This window comes from Rattus rattus, chromosome 5 (genome assembly GCF_011064425.1).
Source record: "Rattus rattus isolate New Zealand chromosome 5, Rrattus_CSIRO_v1, whole genome shotgun sequence".
In the NCBI taxonomy this organism is placed as follows: domain Eukaryota; kingdom Metazoa; phylum Chordata; class Mammalia; order Rodentia; family Muridae; genus Rattus; species Rattus rattus.
This window is the reverse complement of record NC_046158.1, coordinates 6,421,690-6,441,144: the sequence shown is the minus strand read 5'-3', so window position 1 is coordinate 6,441,144 and position 19,455 is coordinate 6,421,690. Positions and strand designations below refer to the sequence as shown.

Sequence of the window (19,455 nt, the reverse complement as noted above, 5' to 3'; positions counted from 1 at the left end):
TTCGTCAGATCCGTGGTTAATAGTCAGAACTGTCTGCTGCAGGAGATGGTATTGCTCAGCTGTGCCTTACAAACAAGAAACTTCTCTATGGACATACCAAGATCACAGGCTATGTGGTGGATCTGACTGTTTCCAGGATTCTAGGAACCTACCCAGTGGCTTTCTACAGGAACCTAATAGGGCTTGAAGCCCGTTACCAGAACCATCACTCCCACGTTTAAGAGATCTTTTTAGAATGCACATCTATTAAAGCTGCAAAGGGATTAAGGACATCACATGCAACATATATGTTGACTTTTTAATTTTAGAGGAACCCACATATTACTTTAGAATTTCTTTCCTTTCAGAAAGTTCTTATGAAAACTGGAGACTTATTTTTTTCCCACAGGACTAAACTGTGAATGGTGGGCCAATGAAACAGCTCAGCCAGATCTGTGAGTTTGATCTCCTGGACAGACATGGAGGAAAAGAACAGGTTGTCCTCTGACCTCCACATGCACACACATGCCTATACACAAGCCAAATTCATAAATGTAATAAATAAAATATGGGTAGTGTACCCAGTTCTGTATCAAATAGAATCAAACGGAGACCACAGCACTTTATAGACTTGCAAGTTAATAGTCATTTTTCTAAGGTATAAGGGAACTGTGAAGTAATTGATTAAATGAATCCTTACTTGAGTTTTATGGGGGGGGGTAATAGCAACACTATTCGGTAACAATTCACAGATATCATCTAAAGTTGCATTCTAACCTGCAAATGTAATCATTCTGAAATTGGAATCTTTGTAGCGCTAAAAAGAAAAAGGAAAGAAAGATATAAAATACCCTAAGATTAAATTTCTTTTATTTTCGAGCCCTGCCTATAGGTAGATGGAATTAGGACAGCACAAAGAGATTAGGGGGTGAGGGGGTCCCCAAAGTGATGTGCGTACGTGTTAACTAACAGATACCACTGTTGTAAGGAAATGAGTTACAGAAAGACTCGGTTCAGACCATCCCTGGGGATAAGGTGGTCCGGTACAGTCCGTCCCTTTGGCCATATTCCAGGAGTCCCAAGGGCTCCCTCCGGGAAACAGGGACGCGCGTGGCTAGGCGCGCGCCTACACGTACACGCACGTGTATACACACACCACACACACGCACGCACGCACGCACCACCCCTGCTCCCGCAAAAGCGCCCCCCCCCCGCGTTCCCCTCCTGCCACAGCCGGTTTCCTCCGCGGCCCGACCCCTCGGGGGCGGGCCTCTTTCTCTTTAAAGAGCAGACGCAGCCTCGGGAGCCGACCAGCACGCAGCCAATCAGCGAGTCCGAACGGCTCGAGCGCGCTGACGCTGCACCAATGAGCGGCGGCAGGGGGCGGGGACAACGGAGGAGACACTATTGTTGATGAGGAGCCGCGGCGGCGGCTGCACCACCTCGTCGCTGCCCGCGCGCCCCCTGTTCCCGAAGTCAGGCTTCGTCACCCGCTGGCTCGGGCCTTTCCTCGGGCCCCAAGCAGCCGGTCCCCGCCGCCCAGCACCCCCGGCCGCCGTCTTTGGGGCGGGGGGGGAACCATGTCCCAGCGGGTGAGGCGCAATGGGTCTCCCACGCCCGCCGGCGCCCTCGCGGGTGGCGCGGTCGGCCCGGCCGGGGGCCCCGGGAGCCGCTTGCAGCCTATGAGGGCGACAGTGCCGTTCCAGCTAAAGCAGCAGCAGCAACATGGCAGCCCCACGCGGGGCTGCGGCGGCGGCGGCAACAACGGAGGCAGCGGAGGCGCCTCAGGCCCCTCGGGTGGCGGCGGCGGTGGCGGCCCGCGCACCGCCTCACGCAGCACCAGCCCCACGCGCGGCGGCGGCGCGGCGGCGCGCACCAGCCCCACGGTGGCCACGCAGACGGGCGCGTCCGTGACGTCCACGCGCGGCACCAGCCCCACGCGCGGCACGGCGCCTGGGGCCCGAAGCAGTCCTCCGCGACCGCAGCCGCCGCCGCCGCCGCCCCTACTGGGCACCGTATCGTCGCCCAGTTCGTCGCCCACCCACCTGTGGCCGAGCGAGGTGAGTGCGGCCCCACACCCCGCCCGCGTTCGCCACCGGAGGAGGTCCCCAGAGCAGGGTCGGCCCTCGGCGGAGAAGAGGAGCCCCAGCGCCCCGGTGTGCAAAGCAGGTACGTGGAGGGTTGGGGTCCCGTGCCGTGGAGTGGGGACTGCAGCACTCCGGTGGGGTGGGGAGGGGCGGGGCGGGGCGTTCGGTCCGCCACCCATGCGTCGTGCCTCTGCGGGTCCCCGCCGTGGAGGTGCAGCCGCTAACCTTGGGCCTTGGCTCAATTTGTGGAAATGATAAACCCTGGGGTTTGGCCTGTGTCTCTACTGCTAGGGCTGGACCTGTCACTTTTGTTTTAGTGACGCGGTTACTGCTTGCAAATAGCACATGTGTGCTGCTCAGTGTTTCTGTTCCACAAAACAGTTTCGGATATGGAGGACTGAATGCATCAGCAAAGGCGGATTTGGATCATAGAAGAGTTGTGAAGCTGGGAGCAGTTTTTGCATTTCGTAAGACTTAATGAGCAGCAAGAAGGGAGAAGTTGAGCAAGATTGCTCTGGGGTGTGTGCATAGGTCTATGTATATATTTACGCATATGCGTAAATGGTAGATAGCTAGCCTGAGGGTCTGAGTGTGTTTCTGAGATACTGGTTTTTCTCTTTGACTTATTGTTTGCCCTTTCTTTCCTCCCTGAAACAATCTCACTAGCTCTGACTGGGATGGAACTTGCAGTGTAGACCGGGCTGGGCTTGATCTGTCTGCCTCTGCCTTCCTAGTGCTGGGATTAAAGGCACACCCGTTGTGTGTGTGTGTGTGTGTGTGTGTGTGTGTGTGTGTGTGTGTGTGTGTGTGTGTAAATGGTCTACTGTAGCCTCAGCTGGTCTGTAACTCACTGTGTAGATAGTTTAGTCTCTGCCTTCTGAGCATCAGAACCATGCTATCAAAAGCATGCTTGCTACGTTGCCCTGCTACAAAATGCTCTCCTGCAATAATGGGCAGGCGGTTTTCACACAAGACCTCATTTTAGCTTTCATATTGGCCTTTAGACGGGTTAAGAACAAGTGGTGACAGGTGAGCTTTGGTTCTGTTTGTGTTTCACAAAGAACAAGTCTTCAAATTAGATCAAGGGAGTAGCTTCTTATATATAAGAGAATGTCTGAGAAATACATTGCACACCAAGATTACACGAATGCTGAACAAGATTTCTGCAGTTTGCCATTGAGTTTCTGGAGCCAGGGTACTGCATCTGGTGTATGGAAGATGAGCTGCTTAAGTGGGAGTAGATGAGGAAGGAGATGGCCGCTCAACCTGATAGCAGAAGGTTTTAAAACGTTGATTCTCAACACACCCTGAGGAGAACTTAATTAAGGTAAACAGTCAGTGTGAAGGAGGCTTTATTTCTGGGGCCATCGGACTCCCTGTGTGCTCATTCATATTTTCCAACACCCCCTCCCCCCCAAAAAAACCCCAAAACAAAAAACCAAAAACAGTAGTTACTCTTAAACTAGGTATGAGGGATACGGCTTGTCTCTCAGTCTTACTCAAGTGTAAATATCTGATGGCTTCCTTTTGGAATATATTCTTGTTTTACTCTAATTAGATCCATACAAAGTGGGGGAAGACTTTCTAGCCATAGACCACTGTGATTAAACCACTCCATGTTTATGTGACCAAATCTAGAAAGAGACATTGTAGTTACTGGAACCTTTTTTGATTGAAGGGAGATTACCAGTTTGCAGGCTGGATGAAATGTAAAAGTTCTTACTGTAGAAACAAAGGTGTTAATTGATGCAGTTCGAACCCTCACATGCCTGGGTTCATCATCAGGTTGCTAGCTTCTAGGTGTCTTATGGCGTGAGCAGAGACCCCACCTTCACCAGGGCTTCAGTATTGCAGAGTCCCTAAATTGGAGATCTCAGGATCCCTAGCTGGTTGATTATTTCTCTGGGCTTTGAACTAATTACTGAATGATCCAAAATGTCTTTCTCTCTTTTTTTTATTTATTTATTTATTTTGTATATGAGTACACTGTAGCTGTCTTCTGACACACCAGAAGAGGGCATCGGATTCCATTACAGATGGTTGTGAGCCACCATGTGGTTGCTGGGTTTTGAACTCAGGACCTCTGGAAGAACAGTCGGTGCTCTTAACCATTGAGCCATCTCTCCAGCCCCCAAAATGTCTTTCTCTTGACTCTGATAAAGTCACTACTCACTTGTCCATGGAAGCTATTTAAACATTCAACTTCAGTGCCTGCCAGGAGCCTGTCTGGGTTAGATGTGCTTTCAGAAAGTAACTCAGCAGCAGGGTTAATTGTGGAGTTTACTTTTTGCTCTCTCTTCTTTTCATTGTCTTATTGAGATGAGAAGTGGAGAGGCAGCATCAGAGCAGTTAGAATAAACTCTGGGTAGTCACTGGGCTCAATGCCCATGTCAATTATTGTGAGTCACATGGTACAGAGAAGTGAATAGCATAACTTAGTGATAGAGTCCATGGTTATATGGGATTCTTTATTTTACATTGTGTGCGTGTTGTATGCATGTGCATTGGTACTTACATGCTAGGGTCATATATGAGAGGTCACCAGATGGCAATCCGCTGGAGTCTCTCCTCCTTTTCAGTCTTTGGGTCTGGAGGACTGAACTCAGACACCTTTACCTGGTGAGCCATCTTACCAATTTTAGTTCTATTTAAAAAGTTTAATTATATTTTCTATTCTTCCCTCCCTCCCTCCCTCTCTCCTTCCTTCCCTCCCTGTGTGTGTGTGTGTATTTGTGTATATATGTGTGCGTCTTTGTCCACATGGATTCCAGGGCTTATGCTTGGAGGTCAGGGCAACCCTTAGGAGCTGATGCTCTCTGTCTACTGTGAGGGTCCCAGGAATCAAACTCACATTGTTAGGCTTGGTGGCAGGCACTTTTACCTGCTGAGCCATCTCTAGCCCCTTTTACTTTATTTTTTAAGAATTATTTATTTTATGTATATGAATATACTAAAGCCATCTTCAGACCCACCAGAAGAGGCATCAGATCCCATGACAGATGGTTGTGAGCCACCATGTGGTTGCTGGGAATTGAACTCAGGACCTCTGGAAGAGCAGCAGTCAGTGCTCTTAAACACTGAGCCATCTCTCCAGCCCCCCTTCCTTTTATTTTAATTGACTAATAATTTATCTTTATGAGACATACTTTGTTTCTTATACATAAATACATCATAAAATTGTCATGTATGGCTAATTGATCTCTATCATTTCATAATAAGTATTATGGTATATTTAAGACTCATCTTAAAAAAGTACATGTGCGTGCCTGAGTATACATACATACATGTTTGCTATGGCACTACTGCAGAGATCAAAAGACACTTTTCAGGAATAGGGTCTTTGTTGTCACTGTGCTAATTCTAGAGATTGAACTCAGGTCACCAGGTTTGGCAGCAAACAGCTCTTTGTTTTCTCTGAGCCATCTTTCTGAACTTAAAATTATTATTTTTTTCAGCTATCCAATGTGTAATTCATTCAATAGACTCTTGCATAGTTGTGGGTTTAAAGCTGCTGATTTGATGAAAATCTCTATAACATTTGATTTCTCATAACCTTAACTACTATAAAATAGCCTGAGATTATTAGAAGGCTTAGTAGAAATAGAAACATTCAACTTGACATATATTTTGTTACATATTTTATATATGGTAAAAAAAAGACATGAGAACTTAGATGACTTTTTACTGCCATCAGTAGTATAGAGAATACCAGAGAGGTGAAGCGCTCACTCAGGTGGAGGTGATCATGTTACCGTGTGTTCTGGGAACTTAACCTCACTGCCACAGCAACAGGAAGGTGGCTGCTGTGTTATATCACAGCAGTGCAGTTAATGCTACAGTTAATGTAGTTTAATACTGCATCCTCACTGTTATTTACAGTTCTCTTGAGAATAGAGCCAGGCCTGGTGTTTGCATGTGTAGAGTTTAACAAATGGTGATTTTTTTTTTTTATAATAGGTTTATGTGTGTTTTATAATAGTGATAAAACAGACTAATATCACTTACAGGCAATAGTGAAACAGGATACATATATATATATATTTTATATATCCATGATATAAACTAACATTTCTACTGTGAAATTTCTAGGCTATGTGGTAGTTCTGTGAGTTTTTTTTTTTTTTTTTTTTTTTTTCCCGGGGCTGGGGACCGAACCCAGGACCTTGCGCTTCCTAGGCAAGCGCTCTACCACTGAGCCAAATCCCCAACCCCCTCTGTGAGCTTTTTCAAATGTTGCAGTTGCCACCAAAAAATCCTTATGTAAATGGACCTGAGCAGTTCTGACCTGGGTTTAATGTCAACTGTGCATTTTTTTTTCATTCTTTTTTTTTTGGAGTTGGGGACCGAACCCAGGGCCTTACACTTGCTAGGCAAGCGCTCTACCACTGAGCTAAATCCCCAACCCCACAACTGTGCATTATTAATAGCTATAGCCACCTGCATCCCTTGTCCTGTGAATCTCTGCCATCTGGCTTTTCCTTACTTGTGTCCTTTATAATAAGTTAGTAATATGTGTAAATGAGTTATTTTTATGAGTTCTGTGAACCACTCTGGAATATTACCAGACTTTAGAAGTGCTCATGGGAACCTGTGACCTGTATCTGGTTGGTCAGAAGTGCAGGTGGCCCAGGACTTGGCAACTAGCATCTGTAGAGCCACAGTGTCCCTAGGTCAAGCTTTTATTGTTTGAATGTGACTTGCTCCTGTTAAGGTAGAGCTCCAGCTATTAGCTGGGCTGCTATTTGTAAGGTGTAGAAACTTTAGGGGGAGGGGTCTAGTGGAGGAAGGTTACCTTGAGTGAGTCCTTTGTGTTACATCTTACCCTGTCCCCATCCCATATTACATTTCTTCTACTTGCTGACTGCCATGATAGGAAATTGTGTGCTCTGTCATGTCCTCCGTGCCATAATGGATTGACGTCTCTGAGACCAGGAGCTACAACAAATCTTTGCTTAGGTTGTTCTGTCAGGTATTTTTGCTATAGTGATAAGAAAAGATGCTGCTAACTCAGGGGAGTTAGAATCAGAATTAGATTGTTAAATCTCCATTCGGTGAACAGAGAATTGCCTGGTGCTTGAAAACACCCCAGGGTGCTTGTTAAAAAAAATTCCACTTCCAGGTCTAATTTTAGGCTTTGAAAGTCCCTCCTAGTGTCGTTGCATACTCTAAACAGTAGTTGCAGATTCCTTCAAAGACATGGTTTGAAAAAACTTAGTAGGAAAAAAAAAGCATCAGTTTAGTATATGTGTGATTTTTGTGGAATGGCTCATGTGTAAATAGCAAGATGTGCATTCTTTTTCATTATGTGTCTTATATAAATTTGACTGTTATTTGGGGTAGGAAATCTCCAAGAAAAGCAGCAAGAGATGTACTTTCATAAGAAGTATATATTAATACTATATGTGTATGTACACGAATCACATGAAGTAGTATGTCTGGAGGCCAGGAGACAGTGTTGGCTCCCCCTGGAGCTGGAGCTATGTGTGGTCATGGGTAGTCTGGTGTGGGTACTGGGAACATCTCTGGAACAGTAATATATACTCTTCATCCTGAGCCATCTTTCCAGCCATAAGAGACACTTCTTTGAAGTAATAGGCAGACTCAGAAAGTAGGACACCAAAACTCTGTATTTTCATGTCTGTTTCCTAGTACCTTCTGAAGTAGAACTCTGAAAATTCTCTAACATTTGAAGGATAGTTGCTGATTTCACACTGTAAAGGGAATTCTTTTGGCTTATGATATATTTTTTATAATTGAGGATGAAACATTGTCAAACATACTAGTTCTGCATTTTGGCTAGTATAACTTTCACTTAAGTTCAGTTCTGCATATTTGATTGAACTACTCTTTTGTTACTATGCAGATGGCAAAACAAACTAAAACCCTTTACAAACAACAGTTTAAAAACAAAAACACACAGTGCAAGACAGGACAGGAGGGTGAAACAAGCATGTACTATGGTTGCTCCTGTTTAGAGTGAGTAATTCTATTGGTAGGGGTATAGACCTTCTCTCAGAGAAGCTGCTGTCTGACTTGGTTGGAAGGGAAGAACCAAACATGTCAGTTGTCTTACAGGAGTGACAGTACATGCCATGTTCAGTTGTGGGTCATTTAAAATACACAACCTAAGGGAATATTGGAGTAGGAAAAGAGTAGAAGGGCACACTTCAGAATGCCCTGTGCAGAGTAGTATGATCTATCTCAAGTGAATTAAAATGAATCAGATATATTCCCTTAGTTATATTTGTTCTGTAGCCAGACTGTCATGGTTCACATTCTGCCATTGACATCCACTGACTAGCTGTTTAGCTTAGGCAGGTTCACTACCTGCACAAAGGAGTACTTCATAATAATGAATTGTGGAGGATTGTCACTAGGATATACAGTCCTTGTATGTATCAGGATGTGGTGGTGCAGACCCTTACTCCCAGCAGAAATGAGGCAGAAGAAGGCAGATCTCTGTGAGTTCTGGTCCAGTTGGTCTACATGGGGCATTTTTTGGCTACTCAGAGAGACCCATCTCTAAAAAACAAACTAAAATAAATTTCTTGTACACTGACTACAGGGTGTAGGTGTCTTTAAGTGTTAGGTATTTCTGTATTATCTTTGCCATCTTCCTGAGGCAAGTATTGTATTTATGTTCTTAGGCTATAAAGTATGAGATGTTTTGTAGGTTTAGGATGAATGAAGTAGGAATTGAGATAGAAGAATCTGGAAGGTAGGAATTTGCAAAGGGATTGAACACCTGAGTTAAGATGTGGTGGGAATGGTGCTTTTGGCTTATGGGAGAAGGCAAATCAACCTTTTGTTGTGGAAATGCGTAGGGTGTAGGGGTTGGGAAAAGGAGGTGAGGATGATAGATTAGTTCTGCTAATTGCTGGACAGTAGGGTAGCAAATTTGGAGTAGTGTAGTAACCTCAGCTCAACTCTCAGACATTTTGTGCCCTCAGGAAAGCTGTGTAGTTTTCTATATTGTGGTTAATAATACTTTTAGAATTCATGGATGGGGTTGGAGATTTAGCTCAGTGGTAGAGCGCTTGCCTAGCAAGCGCAAGGCCCTGGGTTCGGTCCCCAGCTGGGGGGAGGAAGGGGGGGAAATTCATGGTTGAAGTTTGAAAATAGGGTAAGAAATTGGGACTTGCTCATTCATTTCCATTGTTAGGTGTTTGCAGATGACACAGCTGAAAGGACTGAGCACTGGAATATGTAAGATGATGAAGATGCTATGAGTAGAAGCCTGGGAGAGAAGACAAGCATGTCAGGGTTTTTGGTTTTGTTTCTGTGACAGAGTTTTTGGTCTTGTTTCTTGTGACAGGGTTTCACTAGGTAGCCTGGCTTGCCTTTCGACCATCAGCCTCAGCCTCCAGAGTGCTGGAGATTGCAGGTGTGCATGATCATGTCTGGCTTGAGAACAAGCTCTTTAAAGACAGAACAGCTAGAGAGGAATTCTGAGAGCTCTGTAGGTTGAGAAGTCGATCACTGTTGAGAAGAGTAAAAAGACGCTTGTGTGCAAGGGAGGCGCTGGAGATGTTTTAGGTGCTGTGAAGAGAACAGTCAGCCTGAGTTGGCAGAACAAGCACATAGGTCAGTTGATGGTGGCTGAGAGTAGTTTGACTCTCAGTGTTGGTCAACAAATCAGATCAAGGTAGTGAGTATTGTTACCTTTCTTGCCATTGTATCAAAAACACCACAGCCTCTTAAGAAAGGAAGGGGTTTTTGTTTGTTTTCTTTTTCTGGTAGTGTGTATCCCCCTTTTTTGGTTCACAGTTTGAGGGTATGATCCATTGTGGTAGGGAAATGTAATGGTCTCGGGAGTATGAGGAAGCTGGTCACATTGAGTGTGTATCAGGAAATACAAAGATAGAAAGAAGGAAACACAGAAAGACAGAGACACAGACAGTGACTGATAGGCAACCCCTTTTCTCCCTTTTATTCAGTTCAGGATCCCAAGCTGCTTTTCTTGGTGGATGTCCCATTGTCCCTGTATTTTCACATCATGAGGTCTCAAGACCATTTGTAACTTTTACTGTCACAACTTAACCTCCTTGTGGGGTATTCAGCCTTGCTGCACATTGTCTGGACTAGTGATTCTCTGGGACTTTAATGCAAGATTCCATTATCCCCACACTCTTAAATCTTTAATGTCTGCAAAGCCAGTATGATATGCATAGCATTGTGAGTTGTGCTTGACCCACATTGCATTAGCTTTTGTCTGTCTTTGAGGCTGACTTTGGGGAAAGACCTCTCTAGGAAGGAGACCAGAGTCAGGTTAGGTTAATCATGGACCACCTCTGTCTTTGTGTCATTTTTCCTGTATTAGTCCCTTGCTGCTGAGACAAGATACCTGACAAAACCAACTTATGGGTGGATTGATTGTTGTTTCACAGTTTGAGGATACAGTTCATTATCATGGAGAAATGGTGGAGGAAGGATTGTGAGGTGGATGGTCACATTGGACCTGCTTTAAAGAAAGAGAAACAGATGGGCTCTGGTATCATTTGCTTTTTATTTTTATGCAGTCCAAGACTCCAACTCAAGGAATGGTGTGGCTCATAGTTAGGTATGTTTTCCCACCCCAGTTAACCCAGTCTAGACACTGCCTAGTAGAAATGTTCAGTGGCTTGTCTCCTAGGTGATTTTATATTCTGTCAGGTCAACAGTAAATACTAACCATTATAAAGTGTTCTGATGTCAGTGGGAGGAAGCAAGCTGAACAAAGCATTGTACTAAGGTCCATTTATTATAGAATGAAGAAAATTTCAGCATGGTTTTTGCTTTACTAAATGCATTCACAGGAAATAGTGCAGGTCATGGAAAGTGGACATGTTACATAGAGTCTAGAAGTCTCAGAAACCATTAACAAATCTTATTTACTGAGGAGGGGAAATGGGTATAGGTGTGGTTCAAGATGACAGATAAAGCAATAGAAGGGAAGGAAGTTGAGAAAAGGCAGCAACTTTCTGTCTTTAAAATACTTGGAGAAAAAATAGCATGCTGCCTTTTTTTGTTTTTTTGAGACAGAATTTCTCTGTAGTCCTAGCTGTCCTGAAACTTACTCTGCAGACTAGGTTGGCCTTGGGATCCACCTGCTTCTGCCTTCTAAGCTCTGGGATCAAAGGTGTGCACCACCTACTTGGCAGCATGCTTGTCTTAATTCCACATTTAAAAATTAATCTTTTAAATCAGAGTACCTGAAAGTAATTGAAATTACAAATAGCACTGTACTTGTAATCAAAGCACACTTCTATTTATTCTCACTCCAGAAACAATCCTCAAACCCTTAGTTTTTAATGTTTAATGTTCATAAATAAAGTGCATATAATGTGTTTTGATCAAATCTACCTCCCATTTCCTCTTTGGAGCTTTCTTTTGGTACTTATTTATTGATGCCTTTAGAAGATCTTTCCTTGCTGGAGAGATGGCTCAGTGGTTAAGAGCACTGACTGCTCTTCCAGAGGTCCTGAGTTCAATTCCCAGCAACCACATGGTGCCTCACAACCATCAGAAGATCTTTCCTTCAGTTTTATGTATCATAATGACTTAATCCTACAGAAGATGAAGATTTACCAGTAATTAGTATTAATGCTTAAATTCTGACTATGCAGATATTGTTTGTATCAGAATCTTGGGGTGTGTTATAGTTGCATTTCCTTCCTTTGATAACTTTCTATGTTCCTTGAGATGAAAATTGCTTTGTCTGTTGTCTTTATTTTATGTGTACTTAACATGAATTTATTCTGGAACCTTTGAAAATGAAAACTTTCAAATATTTTAAAATGTATCAGGTTTCCACCTGTCTTAGTCACTGCTCTCCTGCTGCAAAGAGTGCCATGACCAGGACAACTCATATATAAAATAAAGCATTTAATTGTGGAGCCTTGCTTATAGTTTCAGAGCCTTAGTTTATTATCATCATGGCAGGAAGCATGACAGCAATCAAGCATGATTCTGGAAAATTAGCTGAGAGTTATATCCTGATCTGTAAGCGAGGGGGGTGGGGTAGGGATGGGGGCTGGGGCCTGGCGGTATAGGCAGACAGACAATCCACCCTCAAAGTCCACCCTCAGTGACGCTCATCCTCCAACAAGGCCATACCTGCAAGGCACACCTTCTAACCCTTCTCAAGAGTGTCACTCCCTGATGATAAAACATTCAAATTCATGAATCTATAGAGGCATTCTTATTTAAACCACTTCATACCACTCTTTCCTTCTCATGTTCTAAACTGGCCTGTGTGGATCTTAGTCTATGACATAGTTGTTATCTTGAAGCTTTCCTGAGAATTCTTTGTGTATTGTCCATTGGGGTACATTTAATTTTGATGACTACTGAAATTACAGGTGTTCACCACCACTCATGGTTTACGCATTGATGGGGATCGTACTCAGGGCTTTGTGCAGGCTGGGCAGGCACTCTGTCCATTGAGCCGCATTCCTCACACTAAAGTATTGTGCATTCAGTGAGCTAAATCTACTTGAAGTCTATTTATTAGAATATTTTCAATTGGTCTGGTTCTGTTTGTGAGCTTTAAGTAATAATTTTTGGGGGAGTAAAAATAAAATGAGGGATTTTCGGAGTCCTTGCCTTCAGAGAGCTGACTCTGTAATTGTGCGATTTAACTTACTTGTCAAAATGTCTCCCTTTCTCGCATTTCTCTCTTCCACCCTCCTTTCTTTCTTTGCAGTTACATGAATATGTTAAAGTTTGTAAGTAGTAAAAATACAAGTGTTTACGACCATTTGATTTCCAGATCATCTCATAGAAATCCAGTTGACCATTGTTTTTATAATTCTGGGGTGAGTCTGTGTTGGTAGAGACAAGACTGCCACGTAAGTTTATTTCAGAGCAAAGATGATGGTGAACATTTACATCATTTTTAGCCTTTTTTTTAATTACAGAGAAATTAGTTTTCGTGTAATCTTTTCATATATATCATCATATTTTATTCTTTCCTTTTTTTCCCTTTTTTCTTTTTTTCGGAGCTGGGGACTGAACCCAGGACCTTGCGCTTGCTAGGCAAGCGCTCTACCACTGAGCTAAATCCCCAACCCCATCATATTTTATTCTTAATTCTCTCCTTATCCCCCTATTCCTCACTCCCAGATAGTTTTTGCATGTTCAAATATTTTTCAGTAACACCTCCCACCCTCACTTTTGAGACAGGGTCTATCTTAGGATTTTATTGTTGTGAAGAGACAACTATAACCAATGCAACTCTTTTTTTTTTTTTAAGATTTATTTATTAAATACACAGCGTTATGCCTGCATGTTGCCTGCATGTCAGAAGAGGGCACCCTATCTTTTTTTTTTTTTTTTTTTTTCCGGAGCTGGGGACCAACCCAGGGCCTTGCGCCATAAGCAAGTGCTCTACCACTGAGCTAAATCCCAACCCCGCACCCTATCTTATAATAGATGTGTGAGACACCATACGGTTGTTGGGAATTGAACTTAGGACCTCTGGAAGAACATTCAGTGCTCTTAACCACTGAGCCATCTCTCCAGCCCCCAAGACAACTCTAACACACACACACACACACACACACACACACACACACACACACACACACACACACAGTCTGTCTCTGTCTCTGTCTCTGTCTCTGTCTCTGTCTCTGTCTCTGTCTCTCTCTCTCTCTCTCTCTCTCTCTCTCCTCTCTAATTCTCAGAGCTGAGGACTGAACCCAGGGCCTTGTGCTTGCTAGGCAAGCGCTCTACCACTGAGCTAAATCCTCACCCCCACCCCCAGGCAACTCTTATAAAGGGAAACATTTAACTGGGATTGGCTTACACCTTCAGAGGTTGAGTCTATTATCTTCATGGCAGCGTCCAGACAGACAGGGTGCTGGAGAAGGAGCAAAGAGTTCTACATCTTGATCCACAGGCAGCAAGAAGATTGGATGTGTTTCACACTGGGTGTAGCTTGAGCATTTAGACCTTAAGGTCCTGCCTTCACAGTGACACACACTTCCTCTAACAAGGCCACACCTCCTCCAATAAGACCACACTCTCAATAGTGCCATTCCCTATGGCCAAGCATTCAAATGCATGAATCTGTGGGGGTCAAACCTATTCAAACCACCACAGGGTCTCAACCTTTTCTGCCTTCTAGTGCTGGGATTGTAATTATGTGCCACTATCACTATGTTTTTGCGTGCTACCAAACAAGCTGTATCCACAGTCCACTCTACTTGAAGAGAGGGTCTCAGTAGACTAGGTTAGCTTTGAACTCACTAAGTAGTCTGCTTCCCAAGTGCTGGGATTACAGGTATACACCACCATGCCCAGCTTAATCCTCTCTTGTTCCCTGCACCTTACTCTTTAGACTCTCATGTCCTGTATGTATGTATGTGTGTATGTATATGTATGTGTGTGTGTGTGTGTGTGTGTGGTGTGTGTGTATGTGTATATGTGTGTGTATGTATGTATGTATGTATGTATGTATGTGTGTGCATGTATGTTTGTATACACACATTGTAAAAAAAACTTTTGTTATTGATGTTTTGTGAGTTTCACATCATGCACCCAAGTCCTGCTCATTTCCTTGACCTCTTGTATCTACTCTTTACTCTTGTAACTTCCCCCTAAAAGAAACACACAAACACACATACACACAGCATAGAAAATCATCTTATCATGGAAGCTGTAGTATGTCACAGAGTGTCCCATAGTAGATCCCTCTGTCCACACATCTTCACTTGCAGATATGTTCATTGTAATGAGTCTTTGGTCTGACTTGAGATCTCTGGCTTTTGTGACACCATCACTATTGGATCCTCCTAGTTATCCTTATCCTATTGTTGCCCTGTTTCATGGAGATCCTGCAGTTTTGGATGATCAGGACTGACCCTTTCATGCTTTTTAACTGTTCGCAGATGTTATAGATTTTGGGGTGGGCCAGCTTGAGCCCTGGACTTGGGTCTGGGTGGTAGCTGTGCTGGTCAACATGCCGGCTTCCCTTATCCTCACTACCAGAGTGAGCTCTCCAACACTGCTCCAGTTAGACCACCCAATGCTGCCCTTGCAGGAGGCAGGGTCAGCTCTCCTGCTTTCATGTTCCTGGGGCTGGCTCTCCCCTGCTCACATCTTCAGAGCCAGCTCTACTCTGTTGCCAAGTCAAAACTCAGGACTCACTTTTCCCAAGTGCTGCAGCTGGTAAGGGTCAGGGCCACCTCATTCTCTCTCTCTCATGATCTTGGAGTTACCTCTCCTGACTGCTTCCAAATCCCCCCCTACCTCCCCAAAGCTACTTCATAGCGTAGGAGTGGCAGGGTTGGTTTTCCCTTGCTCATACCCTTGGGCCGGCTTACCTGTGCTCTCTCCACTAGGGTAAGGGGCACCGAGGAGTAGGCATCACCCAAGCCACCTCAGGGCAGATGAGTGGTGGGGCCAGCTTTCCTTTGCTCTTGCCCTGAGAGATAGCACACTTGTGTTACACCACGAGGGTCTTCTCTGTTGTGCTGTCCAGGCCCAGATGCAGGGCCTGTTCTCCTAAGTGCTGTAGATAGTGAGAGGCAGGTCTAGTTCTCCCATGCTTTGATCCTGTGAGCAGCTTTCCCAACTGCTGGATTCAGCTCTCCTACACTTATGTCCTAGGGCTCACCTACTCACCATCTGCACCAGGGCCAGCTCCACTCTGCTGCCTGAACAAGGCACAGAGCCAGTTCTCCCTAGTGCTGCGTAGGTGAGAGGTGTTGCCAGCTCTGCACAGGCCCTGGACATCCACGTGGTCCCTGGCATCTGCCTCAATCAAGAAACATGGTCCCTATGTTTTCCAGTAGTAAACATGAGCCATGAACATCGATGGTGACTGTAGCCACTGATCCCAGACATGGTTCTCAGTAGCGGGCTGGACTTGCACCTCACCATGGCCCCAAGTGGCAGGGCTGGCCACTCAAAACAGGCTGTTATTTTCCCACCATTGAGTCTCCAGCTCCCTCTTTCTTTATAATGTTCACACTGCTCCACTTCTCTTCCATCTGTCCACCTCATACTTGCACATTGCATTTGTTCCCATAACTGGCAGTCCCTGGGAGACATTCTTAGTCACTCTGCATGGCATGGTGGCAAGGTGGTGTCTATCCCTGTGCTAGAGGGCAGATCTGAGGTCTCTGTCTTCCTTCTCCCTCTCTGTCCTTCATAGTGGTAGGTAGGGCTCTGTGTGTCAGTGGATGGCCTACCTATGCCATGGGGTAAAGGGCAGGTCTGTGGGCATCTTTCCTGGTCTGTACCACATAGCATGGCAGAAGGCAAGTCTCTGTTTTCCTCCTTGGCTACACTGTCTGATTTTTACATGTCCTAGGTATAAAACAACTTTGGGTACTAAGCCAGGTATCAAGCTAGGATAAACAGAAGCCTGCCATCTACTCTGCCCTGACTGATAGAAGCACACTACCTCCAACAAGGTGTCTCTGCCCATTGCCAGTGGGGTATACATACATAGTACAAATTAAGTGTTTTTCCTTCTGAGTCTGGCTTATTTTGCTTAATATCTTTTTCTGCAGTTCAGTCCATTTTCTGAATGTCATAATTTCATTCTTCCTTATAGCTGGATGAAGTTCCACTTTGCATATGTACTACATCTTTATCTATTCATCTGGTGGTGATCATTTAAATATCTTGAATATCATAGCAGAAAACAAGGATGTGCACATATCTCTGTGGTATGCTGGTTTAACACCCTTGGGCTAGCAGTTTTAGAGCTTCAGGGCTCATATCAAAGGCTTATTGGTTGTCGTTGGTTCATTGTTTGTCTTTATTCATCCTAGTGTTCTTTCTTTTGTTTAGATTGCCTAATGATTGCCAAACTTATTTTTTTCAAAGAACCAACTCTTGATTCTGTGTTGTTGTTTTTTTTTTTTTTTTTTAAACCCCATTTTAAAGGGCCGGAGAAATGACTAAGGGGTTAAGAACACTGACTGCTCTTCCAGAGGGCCTGAGTTCAATTCCCATCAACCACATGGTAACTCACAACCATCTGTAATGGGATCTGATGCCCTCTTCAGGTGTGTCTGAAGACAGTAACAATGTACTCATATTAAAAGAGAAAAAAAACTATTTTAAAGATTTATTTATTTTCAAGTTTGGCTCCTCCTTTTTTTTTTTTTTTTTTTTATTTAAGACTTTTTATTACAGATGGTTGTGAGCCACCATGTGGTTGCTGGGATTTGAACTCAGGACCTCTGGAAGAGCAGTCAGTGCTCTTAACCACTGAACCATTTCTCCAGTCCCCCTTTTTTCCTTTTTAAAGAGGTACATCAATAGGTTATTTATTTGAGTTCTTTTGGATTTTCTATGTAAGGGCTTATAGTAATAAACTTTTCCTCTTGAATTGTATTAGCTATATAGCAAGGGTTCTGGTAAGATATACTTGTATTTTCATTCAATTTTAGGAATTTTAAAATTTCTACCCTGATTTACTCAGTAACTTGGTCATTCTAGAGTACATTGTTTAGGCTCTTGAATATTTATCTAGTTTCTCTAGTTTGACTTTTTTATTCGACACTGTTTTAGAAAAGGCTCCATGGGCTACTGAGAAGAATGTATTCCATTTTCATAGAATGGAATATTACATAGATATATTAGGTTCCTTTGATCTGTGGTACAATTTAACTTTGAAGTTTGTTGATTTTGTTTGAATGCTCTATTGTAGGTGATGGGTGTACTGTTACTGCATCAGGATTTGTCAGATTTTTTTTTTTCTTTTCTTTTTTTCGGAGCTGGGGACTGAACCCAGGGCCTTGCGCTTGATTTGTCAGATTTTTTTTTTAAACATTTATTTATTTATTATGTATACATCATACAGCTTTCTGCCTGCATGTATGCCTGCAGGCCAGAAGAGAGCACCAGACCTGATTATAGATGGTTGTGAGCCACCATGTGGTTGCTGGGAATTGAACTCAGGACCTCTGGAAGAGCAGACAGTGCTCTTAACCTCTGAGCCATCTCTCCAGCCCCGATTTGTCAGATTTTTAATGCCCACGAATGTTCATTATATTTAGTTAGAAACCCAAACATCTGGTACCTGTAAATTTACATTTTTCTATTTATTAATATGTAATGACCTTCATCTCTGATTAATAATTTATTGTTTTGAAGTTAACTTTTCCAGATGTAGTCATGTCAGCCTGGTTTGAGTCCATTCACTTGGTAGATTGACGTCACCTTTGAGTTTTGGTCTGTAGACATATTTTATCAGTGAGGTGTTTGTTGGAAAACACCAGTTTCATTGGTTTCTTAGTTGGGATCTTTTCTTTCTCACTTATTTAGCAGGGATTTGCTTGTTCTGTGTTGGACATGACTCTTAGTACTTACTAGTTCATCTGTTCCTCTTGTGAAATTATTTTTTTCTGTGCTCTTCAAGATTGAGACTTTCTTCCTTCTCTGGGAATAGTATTCCTTCAGGTACCTCCAACAGTATTACTGGTTTTCATGGTTATGAACTGCTTTAGTCTATGCTTGCCTTGAAATGTCCCAATTTAAAGATTTATTTTTACATTTATTTATTATGTGTACCACAGGAGATCAGAAGATAATTTGCAGTAATCCATTCTTTCCTTTCACCTTATGGGTCCTAGGATCAAACTCTGATTGTCACGCAAGCTCACTGTGAGCCATCTCATCAAGGTCTTCTCTTAAGTAAGATGCTTTGCTGGATGTGAGTTGTACACAGTAAACGTCAGCCATTTGGCCTCACATTTGGTTCCCTTTAGTCAGGGCATCAAAGCAAGCTGGGCAGTTTAAGTTGTCTAGTTTAAGAGAGATTCTTGCTGTCCTTATTTCTGCTTGTTTTTAGTTTTTGGAGTCATCTGTTGGTAATGTCTAGTGAAGAGATAATTGATAAGGGTGAAATAGACTGGTAGAATGCCTGAGCCACAGAAAGAAGTATGGGTGAAATTTCAGTGATTAATTACATAAGCAGCACTTACAGTGTTGTTAGTTTTCTACCATATCTTCATATATATGCTCAAAACAAGTTAGTGTTGTTTGTTTTCGTTTTTGTTTTATTTGTTTGTTTTGAGAAACATCATCTGTCTTAGACTTTCTGTTGCTGTGACCAAAACTTCTTGGGTTTATTTTGCTTACACTTATCATCACAGTCCCTCATTGAAAGAAGTCATAGCAAGCACCTGGAGGTAGGAACTGGAAGCAGAAGCCATGGAAGGGAGGGAGGGTTGTTACTGGCTGACTCGTTATGGCTTGTCCAGTCCGCTCTGTTAAACATCCCAGGACCACCTGCCCAAGGTGGCCAGACTTCCATTGGACTGAACCTCAGCATCACTAATTTAGAAAGTGGGATACAAGCCTGCATACAGAAAACTTTTATGGAGGCATTTTCTCATTCGAGAGTTCCTTTTCCCAAATGATTCTAGCTTGTGTCTAGTCAGTGCAC

General features: G+C 43.5%; 1 protein-coding gene across 1 annotated transcript in view; it reads left to right on the top strand.

The window, feature by feature from the left end:
• Window positions 1-1,426: 1,426 nt before the first annotated feature.
• Window positions 1,427-19,455, top strand: part of Fam117b (family with sequence similarity 117 member B) — a 66,739-nt gene continuing 48,710 nt past the window's right edge. Inside the window, exon 1 of the mRNA XM_032902904.1 lies at window positions 1,427-2,148. Within this exon, the coding sequence (XP_032758795.1) occupies window positions 1,560-2,148 (589 nt within the window). The 5' untranslated portion in view covers window positions 1,427-1,559. The remainder of the gene's footprint in view (window positions 2,149-19,455) is intronic.